Source organism: Parasteatoda tepidariorum, chromosome 9, assembly GCF_982258835.1.
Source record: "Parasteatoda tepidariorum strain Cologne lab strain chromosome 9, Ptep-v5.0, whole genome shotgun sequence".
Taxonomy (NCBI): Eukaryota; Metazoa; Arthropoda; class Arachnida; order Araneae; family Theridiidae; genus Parasteatoda; species Parasteatoda tepidariorum.
The window spans coordinates 34,537,227-34,548,009 of record NC_141763.1 but is presented as its reverse complement, the minus strand read 5'-3'; the positions used below and the strand labels follow the sequence as shown (position 1 = coordinate 34,548,009).

Sequence of the window (10,783 nt, the reverse complement as noted above, 5' to 3'; positions counted from 1 at the left end):
TTATTTTTAATAATTAAAACCATGTATTTGGAATTGTGGTTTTGTTCTCTTATTTTAATTTATTACAACATAACACAACAGAATAACATATTTTCCATTCATGCTACAGCGAAATCGAAAGTGAACATTTCTAAGGAATATTAAATTTTGGTTGCTATGGCTTTTCTTTCATTTGCATCAACATCATTGAAATAAAAGAAGGATCAACCAGCTCGTGTTTTTTTTTCGTCGCCCAATTTGGCGCCTTTTTACTCTTTGTAGAAAAATGCAACCCTGTAACTATTCTCTCGCATGTGCCTCTAGCGCTGTTGCTGCCGTTTTCTTTCAAGCATGAACAGTTGCTGAATAAGTTCTGTATCCTCTGCTTGCACCTAACTTGTCAAATATATTTGTTCCAAATTGAATGTTTTTATCATTAACTTCTACAATTCCGAAACATAGAATATCCATTGATGAAACATATAAACACCATAACACTTATTGAATTATGTTTGTTACGTTCGTTTTAAAAAATAATAAATGAAAATGTGCTATTAGTGGGAATAAGTTATTCCATCTGTCCAAGATATATACGAATTATTACATACTTTTATTTTATATTCAATTATGGATCTTTTTTGCTGTGAAACAGAAAATATAACCAGAGCTTACGAAGACCCAGTTTTAAATGAAGATTCTAGGGTTTTCGAAAATTTATTAGTTATAGAAGACCGATATGTACTTTCTTGTAATTATTTTAAAAATTTACAGACTGATTTAAAACCATATATGAGAACTGTTGTTGCTGAATGGATGCAAGAGGTAAGATTATTTCATAGTATTTTATTTATTTTTCTAAAAGATTCTTTCATTTCTTGTTCTTGATTCTTTGTGTATTATTGAGAAATTAATAAATTTGCATGAAATAAGACAAAGGAAAGAATCGTTATGTCCTCATATAATTCCATTATTTTCCTATTCCAGTATAATTCCATTCTCTTTTTTTTTTTTTTAATTTATATTATTAAAAGAAAGATTGATAAAAATTTTTTTTTAAGTATTGTTCCAGAAGTTTAAATGCCTGAAGTTGGACAAATGTTATATCCTCAAATAAAGGATTGCATCGATATTGCACATAAATTTTAATAAGAATAGTTTATATGCATGCTCATAATAGTTAAATTAATTATTATTAACTTCTAATCAAATATTGAAATTATTTAAATCAATTATTATGTATTGTTTTACTAATTGTACATGAATAACTAATAATATATGAATAACTAATAGGAGAAATTGATTGTTCTGTGAAACTTCATTGTGCTCAAATTTGTCCTTCATGTTTTTGTTACAATTAAAACTCTCTTTTCTCGGAAAATAATAATATTTTTTTTTAATGTAATTTAGCAAGGAGCAATATGCATTCCAAAATTAAACTTAATTTATGAATATTTATTCTACAGCAATATGGCGGACACTAAAGAACAATACTTTTAATTATCGTTTGCATATTTAATATGGCTTTTTTTACAAATTTTATTGCTAGTTACGGGTGTTCTTTTTATTTTTACCACAGTTTTATAAGTATGTGCAGTTGATTTACTTATCGGAAAAAATATATTATGCACCTTTTTTTTTAATCATCCATTTTTATCTATTATTTTGAGATGCCTATTTGTTATAGCGAATTACCGCAATTAGTGACTGTTAAACATAGTTCGGATATTTATGTTAGTGTAGGTACCAAGTCAGATGACTTTTTCCCCTTAAGATTTGTGCTTATATCGTATTCCCTTTAAGTAATATCAATTTAAATAAAAAAAATCCTTCAACAATCAATCAGCTTCTTGACTTGTGTTTTAAATTAATAAAGTTCTAATATCTTATTTTATATCATTATAAATAAGTTATTGAATTAAATAATTGTTGCATGCGTCAATATTAAGAGACAGTTATCCTTTGTCAGTTTGCATTGCAGCCCATCAATATAATTTATAATTATGAGCACTGATTATTGAGTAAATATTTTCAAGTGGAAATAATAGACTATTCTATTGCCAAGATTTTTTTTTCTTTCTCTTTTTATGGAATATCCGCCTGAAGTTTAAAAGGTTAAGGAGTTAGCGTAAAGGAATTTAAAAATAAACAAGTAAATGCCCTTTACGTATTTTGGGGTAAAAGTCCTCTTTCAATGATAATTCTCAGCATTGAAATATTTTCAATCATATTTTGTAAAATATTTTGACGCCTGCAAATTGTCAAGAACTTGCAGACATTATTTATTGTCACACTTCTATTGTGTAGTTTTGAAAACCTATAACTACTTAGTATAAATTTTCGATTTATATTATTTTTCACACGCTGCAAGCCAACCCTTGACAATGAATTCAGAAAGTGTTCTCTTAAACGATCGTCTATTCTCATCTTGTTTTCTATAATAGAATAAATGGCACGGTTAAGAACACGGGCAGTGTGCCAGGCCAGTTAACCGTGACTTTTGTCGGTCGTCTGCTGTAGATCCCAAATCTTCGCGGAAAGATGCAATTTAGAGATGTTTTCTCATAATTTTGTCTACTTTTCGTTTTTGTTAAGCTGCTGAATTGTTCTCACGGCATCCTTTAAATATTCTACCAGCGCGAAAAGTGACTTCCGTCTTTTGTATAAGACACGGTTCAGAGTTTCTCAACATTTTGAATTATTGATAACAAAAATTAGAATATTGTATCAGATTGTAGTCCAATTTTTCCCATTGTTTGTTTGGAGGAAATATTAAGTTTAAGAACGACAGTTAGTTAAAATAGTTAAATTTAATTCCTACATTTTGAATTCATTGCTTAAATTACTGAATCTCGCTTGGCATTATTCGACCTTAATTTAAATTGCTATTTTTCAACACAAAATCATTCTGTTCACTCATAAATGAAACATGTATTTAAATTTCGAATCAAGTAATCATGCATAACAACGATATTTTGTTGTTTCATTATTAAAACTTAATTTCACTATGTTTCATTTGTCCAATCAAAAAATATTATTCTAACGATAACAATTAAGGAATCAATAACAATTTAAGTAGGTTCGATATAAATTTAGTAAGTGATAAATCAGTGTATAATATCTCATTAATATTCATTAGAATCATTTCATTTGAGAAGTTTTTCCTTTCCTTGAATGTTCTTAGAAATGCTTGTTAAAATTATTTTCTAAAGCATCTGCGCAATCTAATTTCCATCTTGTTTTTGATTTAGGTATCTAATTCTGAAGCAGGTGGAAATTTTTAAATTTAACTTGTTCTTAAAATAAGCTCAGAGGCTCAATGGAAAGCTTTATCTATTTGGTATTAAATGGGCCTTTAGAACATTATTTCAAAGAATAATGTGTTTAGGGTTAACTAGCTACATATTTAAATATTTTTTTTTATCATAACCATGCTTAAATCCGCTTTTAATCAAAATTTTATTTTGCGAGTATATTACTTGCATATTTGATTTCCAATATTAATAATTTTTCCTCAAGTATAATTTTATTTAGAACTTGGGTTTAAAATTGATGGTTATAGAATGAAGTCATTTTTAGAATCGTTTGCATAAAAATATATTTATCGATTTATGTATTTTACAGTGATGAAGTTGAATTTAATTTTTACATTATTTGAATTCGTGACCAGGTTTTTAGTAAAACGGCTTTTTTAATTACCATTTTAGTTTTTACTCACATTTTTCATTCTTAATCGTCTGCTTGTTTAGTGTTTTAGTTCATATTTAAATCGTAAAAAAAATTATCGTTTTAAACCTTAATACTATGTGTGAAAACGTTTCACTTTAAAAATCGTCTGATTTTCTTCGCTTATGAACCATTGTTACAATTCTAAAAATAAAATGAAAAGCAGGAGCATGACGTGTCCCCCTTCTAAGAAGGCATAATGCCTTTAGTAAATAGCTGGGAAGTGGCAGTGGGGCTACTAACGAGGGTATGGATAAATGGGATGCCATTCAGGAAATTGGTAATTATCTCCTTTCCCTCCGTCAAGATATGGAATGATATAGAGGCGAGTTTCTTGTAATTTCTCTTTGAAATGTGTTTTCTCTATTTTCATCATCTGGTAGCAGGACGATGCTGTGAACATGTAAAGGCATTCCATTACATCTTTACCCTCCCAACTATTGATAACTGTATTTCCAGGAAGTAAAGAAGTAATTTTTTATACTCATGGCATTTAGATGCGGTACTTTACTTTTAATGATTCTATCACCGAGCAATTTTTTTTTATGTATTTAAAACGTATTAATCACATCTGTTTTTTGGAAATAATCATGCGCGGTAAAACTACTATCTAAAACAGCTAATGTTAAATTGTTCAGACACACCAAAATACGCAACTTTAATATCTGAGAAAATTGAACTAATTATTTTAAAGCTGCTGCATCATCAGGACTTTTAAAATTTAAAGTTTATTTTTTATTGATTGGTGTATTGAAACCAGGGGTCTGCTTTGAAGAAATTTGGGTCCGTTAATAGACCTTTCACAAAATATCTTTTTATAAAAACGGACCCTTCACAAAACATTTTAACTTCTTAGAAACGGACCCTTCACAAAATAATTTATCTTTTAATCGGACCCTTCACAAATTTGTTTGTCTTCATTATTGTTTTGTTAATGGAGGGGGGAGAAAGACAAATGCAAACGAAATAAGTTTTGTCTTCGGCAGAAGCTCCTTCCTTTATTCGTTCGAAATGAATATTCTGCTTAGGATAAATACCAAATATTTGTATGTTGCATCTCTAAAATAGTAGCTGTAATTGCCGTTTATTTTTTAAAATTTAATTTTTTTAATTATAATTTTACAGTGTAGAGCATAATCTTGCATGTCTTTACAATTTAAAAACTCCCTGAAAAAGTTTTTTTTTGGAATAACGGACCCTATTTGCCTACCCAAAATTAAAAATTGTTCACACAATATTCACAAAAGCGGACCCTGGTTGAAAGAATGTGACTTAACGTTTATTTTATATTCGCAATTTCACAATTTTACAAAAACGGGCCTTTCGCAAAATTTCAACAGACCCCTGGAAACCCCTTGTATCATTATCTCTAAAGCATTTTAAAAATGAGTATAAAATGTTAAAAATTAATAAAAAGTTAGCATGGAATGTTAAATAAAGACTGCTAAAAATTGACTTACACAAAAGTTGTGGGTTCCAATCAATTTTCAATTAAGTTTTAATTCGAGTTTATATTGTGAATCAAATCTTAAGGAAGGTGCAAAATATCTGCGATATTTACGATCAATTGCTTTCTGTCTTAATTTCTCAACCGGTCAGCTTGGTTTGACCTTTTTATTTGTCTCAAAATATAAGACGTTGATTCTGTCATTAACTCTCGAATCTTTTACTTTACAGGTTTGCGAAGAAGAGCGATGCCAAGACGAAGTGTTCCCTCTCGCTGTAAACTGTTTGGATAGGTTTCTTTTATTAGTGCGTGTAGATAAAAGTCAACTGCAACTATTAGGAGCCGTTTGTTTGTTCCTGGCTTCCAAATTGCGTCAGAGCAGGCCTCTGACCGCTGAAAGACTTTGTTTATATTCAGATAATTCTATTACAATCACACAGCTAATCGTAAGTTTCTATCCTTTTTTGTATCTCTTATATTACACACAGTAATTAATAGATTTTTACTTCCCCTTTTGTCATTTTTGCGCTTCCAGGCACAAACGGCAGCTTTGAAGTGTGTATTCATATTTTAGTGTGTATTCACATAAATCATTGAAAAATTCATGAGGATGAGTAATTTTAATTTTACACTTATGAGCATATGTTTCTATTCTGGTTTAGTTGTGGTTTTTGGAACATATGGAGTTTTGATGTCTGTTTAATCCGTTTTGTATATTTTTAATTCAGTTTGAGGTTGTTAATTTTACCTCTGTTCTTGTTCTTATGTGTGCTTTGGTGGAACATTTACGAGTTCTTCACGAAATTTCGATTTTTTTTATGACTGGACCTAATGGCCAGTTTCTGTCTTCTGACATTGAAAACAGGGCCTATTTAGAGAAAAAAAAGAAAGAATTTAAATCAATTTATAGACCGTTAAAAGTACGGCACAAAAATGTTCTTAAGAGCGGAATTTTAACTCCGATCCTCCTAATAACGATACTGTGATATGCTATTTACATATATTGAAGCACCTATGGTTTTCGTACACTATCTATCTTATTCTGCAGTGAAATATTTTGCATTTTTTTAAAGCAAATGTAACTGAATTTTGCGTTTTCTGTAATTTCATTCCAAGTTTCAAGGTCATTTTTGATTTGAGACAATTTTAAAATTTTCTTTTTCCTGCATTATTTTCCATCCATTTTTTCGAATTCGTGGTTAATTTTATTACCTTTATTTTAGGTTTATTGCTTTTTGTTAGTTTTTACTTCTTACTATAGTTACTAGAAAATTTTTAATTTATAATCAGTTGGCGAGTATAACCTTGTAGTATTGACACATAAATCGTAGTACAGTACACATGAATTATGAAAATATGTTTGTTGCTAGCGTAATTTGGCGATTCAATACGTGTTGCTTGCACGATTTTTCTTCGACAATTCCCATCTTGAACTTAATCATTTGTTAGAAGATTGTAATCATCTTTTGGAAGAATGTATTCCAGCAAGAAATAGCTTTGGTGTTCTGGAACGCTCCTAAAATGAAAGCAAAAGGGGATACTTTTCTTAACCGTTCCAGATTATGAGAACGTTTTATTTTTTTAAAATTTTTACTTGTTCTAGCATTTTTCTTGGTTCCGCAACAGTGCCTGATAGAATAACATTATTTCTCTTTTAATTTTTTTTGTTGTAGGAAAACATAATTGTTTGCGACCTTGATCTGTTTGTACATTTTGGTGTGAAACTTCGTCCTTCTCACTTGAGAGAACTGAGTATATAAGGTGCTCAGTTCTTCTCAAGTGCGTCTTAGTTTTCTCTGAATTGCGTCATAATCCTGTTATGGAATGTATTAATTCAAAATGGCGCTTTGTGCCCAGACAAAAGAAGATTCGTTAACCCATTCGTTAATTGATTTTGATGGGCTTTGGTGAAAGTGAAGATCTAGGAATCAGCCAGGTAAAATATTTATGTTTCTCGCCTCTTTATTTTCGCAATTCTTGCGCAAGGCAAAGAGGATGTTCCATTCGAACATTATCTTAATGTCTTTTTATTGTTCTTTGAGTCGTCAAAGATCGCTTATTTTCGTTGTTAATGCTGATTGACATTTGAAAAAGTGCATTATTACTCTTTAATATTTTCTCTATTCGAGTTGTTACAGTGTTAGTTGAAAGATTTGTCTCCGTATTTTAACGCCCTTGCCGAAGTTTATTCAGTTTTTTACTTTATTGTTGTAAACTAGCTTTTATTATTTATGACATGTTCCGCCTATGTATTACTCTAATAAGACGACAGCCTTTTATTTAATCAGCTGTACGATTCTACGGCTATGATAATTTAATTAAATGAAAGTCAATTTTAACTTAATAATCTAATTTTAAATTTAAAGAAGAACAAATAAATTGCCTCATTTTATTAAGCGAACAACTTTGAAATTTTATACCTTAGTTTAACAGCGAGAGTTTTTTTGCAGCATTGGTATAATGATGCTTCAAAGTAATTTTCAAATTATTGAATTTTCATAGTAGGAAAATGGTATGTTTTATGAGTCAAGATTCTATGACACTGTTCTTAACAAATACATTTTCACGAATTAAAGTGTAACAAAGGTGTTAAATAAATATATGTGTATAAAAAGAGTGAAAAATATATAAAATGATGAGTGATTTCCTGTGGGAAGAGGCTGCCTTTGCTGCTTCGGTGGTCCCGCTTAGTTGTTACGTCAGGGGAAATCTGTCTGTCATAGTTGCCTGCTTTCAGTATCACTCCTCATGACAGGGGTCGGGCATCAACTGAGAGCCTTATCTTGGTCTTTATTAAGTTCTTTCTCTCTTGCCCTTTTTTTAGAGAATAACAATAAAATCTACTACATTATTGTAAATTATTTCTTTATATAGCGCCTTTATGCTATTGAAATGAAGAAAAAATAAAACATAGTACTTCTCCTAACCTATTTATAAAAATTTTTTAACTTTTATATTAGCTAGAGTTATTAGGTGTTATTGCATATAGAGTTTTAGTTTTATATGTTTACGCAAAATTATTTAACTCTTTGTACTTTTCTTTGAAAATTTATTTTTTATAATTCTTAACTTTGTTCTTAGGAACAAATATTAAATTAAATATTGCAAGTAACGCTCTCCCACAACGAGGGGTCATGTAGATGTACAATTTCGCTTAGATCAGCAACATGGTCTGACAATTGCCCACAATTACAAATTGATAATTTGTAAGCTACAAATCGTTTGCGGTTGCCCCCTTTTACATGGTGGACGCTAGAGGAAGGGGGTTTGAACGGCGAGAGGACCACTCGTCTGGTCAGCAGAAGGGGAGATAAGGAGTGATAGATTTATGAGGAATTAGAATGCAGAACGCCTTATCTTAACAATTTGTTCTTGTGGAATATAACATTTCTTTCAATTTGTTTTTGTGGTATATCTATTTCATTGAGGGACGAAAAAGTTTCTAGTTGCGACCTTGCTCTCAGCAGGTATCCTTCCAGCAGAACTTAGATTGGCTTATGGCGATAAATCCTCGGTATTGCACAATAGCAGCTTTGTGCCGTTACCATTATGCCATGGTGGCTTTAAAATTTATAACATAGCGATAAAATTATATTTTTTTCTATTCTGTGAAAATAAATTAATAGTTAAGGTTTCTTCCAATATAACTTTTAACTGTCGATTAATTGAAATATACTGTTTTAATGAAAAACATTTTATTCCATAAGTTGTAATTTAGTTTTACTTCTGCGTTTAATTTTATTTATTGTAAAGTTCAATTTAATATATTTATTCTGCCTATCTTCATAAAAAAGTCACTTCATTTAATATTAAATGTGAGACAAATAAAACGTACAATAATATAAAAGAATTATAACCTTTATATAAATCCCTAATTCAATAACTATACGATCCCCCATACTACTTCAAGGTCGCGTTAAAAAGCCGCTACAAGAGCAGTCGACTTCTTTATTTATATTTATATCCTAGGGTCAACGCAATGAGATTTCTCGGCGTAAGTCAGAGAGAGAGGGATGTAACTTTATGAAACACTCCGGTCTCTCTCTCGTCTCCAGAAAAATGTGCATTTATCACCCGCCCTAATCTTGCATTTTCCGCGACACTCACCGAATCATCGCATTCTTAAGGTTGTTTACGTTTTGTATCCCTCGTTGTTTGTAATAAATACAGGTGTTTGTTTCACAGATATGTACACGGAATGTTTGACGGCTCTTCTTTTATTACCTAGCTATGATTATGAAGATAGTCTATCTCCCTAATACACTTTCTTCTATAAGACTTTTTTCTTCTTCTTAAACTTGTATAACGTTTGCTTTTAAAGAAGTACATTTACGTATTTAATTTAATAGTATCGCTCTATCGTATTAAATATTTGACCCTTAATTTTTTTTTTCTTGGTAAAGTAAATGCAAATTTCATTTTCGTGTTACCTAAAATTTCGTTGGACTATATTCATATGCGGAGAATATCTGGAGTTGACGGGGAATTTTATTTTGTCTTCTAAAAAATTGATTTTTTTTTTTTTTTTTTTTTTTTTTTTAACAAAAACCTGGAAAATTTTGACATCCTACCTGAAAAATAAACAGTCTTTGAATGGTCAATAACAGTAATGAGTTATTTAAATTCGATTTAAATAAGTCTAAAATGTATTACAATTATTTGTGGTAAAATTTCCACCTTTTAAAGAAACTTTTCCAAGTTTCCATCCTGATTCAATGATATTTTTTTTCTCACAAAATCTTATATTTAACGTTAAAAAATAAAATATATTTCACATTAACAAATAAAACGTTTAGGTTTTAAAAATTGCTAAACTGTTACTAATTTAAACTAACACTAAAGATAAGAATTTTTTTTAAAAAAAATTTCTCCCCAATTTGAGTACTATGAGCAGTAAAAAATGAAGATGCCTTACCCTAAGCACTTGATTTTATTAAAAGAATATGCATTACATATAACATAGCCGTATTATTTTTCTAGTAAACAAATTATTCTCCTTCTAGAATATATCTTTAAATTGTACTAGGCCTTTTTATCCCTATTAAAAAAAAAAAATTTAAACTTATCCACCGAACTTAATACGTCGCGCTATCAGCAACGTTAATGAAAATGAAAGTTAGATATACGCAATTTATTTGTTACAATTGAGCAGAACAGGGATTAAATTACTTGCCAGCAATAAAGTTCTGAAGAGAATCGAATCAACACCTATGTCTTAATTAACCTTTGATACCGTGAAATCGTAAGACACAGTAGCAATTTCAGAGAACTTATCCCACCGAAAGAGAAACAAAAATGGTAGTCAGCAATTTCGGATCAAGTACCCTTCATAATCAGCTGCCGATGAAGTCCAGAGAATCGGAAATTCTAAGCTTTCTCACAATGATAACAGTGGTCCAAACAAATTATTAATATTTCCGTCAACTTAATTTCTCTATCGGTCGTCTCTGTGGCGAAAATCTACCAACGCCGCAAATATATTTTTTCTACATTCTATATCTTATCGATTGAAAATGTTTGGAATCGCATCTATTTAAGTACTTGACGTAATATGCAGCTTCGAGAGTATATCATAAGAAAAAAACTCCATTATTTTTAATTTATTTCTTTGTTCCAAAAGAATATCTTTATGCA

At 30.0% G+C, this 10,783-nt stretch overlaps 1 protein-coding gene across 1 annotated transcript in view; it reads left to right on the top strand.

Annotated features, from left to right (window-relative positions):
• Positions 1-290: 290 nt before the first annotated feature.
• The window catches only part of LOC107457517 (G1/S-specific cyclin-D2), a 40,701-nt gene continuing 30,208 nt past the window's right edge, over positions 291-10,783 (top strand). The window contains exons 1-2 of the mRNA XM_016075681.4: positions 291-801; positions 5,380-5,595. Coding sequence (XP_015931167.1) covers positions 607-801; positions 5,380-5,595 — 411 coding nt within the window. The 5' untranslated portion in view covers positions 291-606. The remainder of the gene's footprint in view (positions 802-5,379; positions 5,596-10,783) is intronic.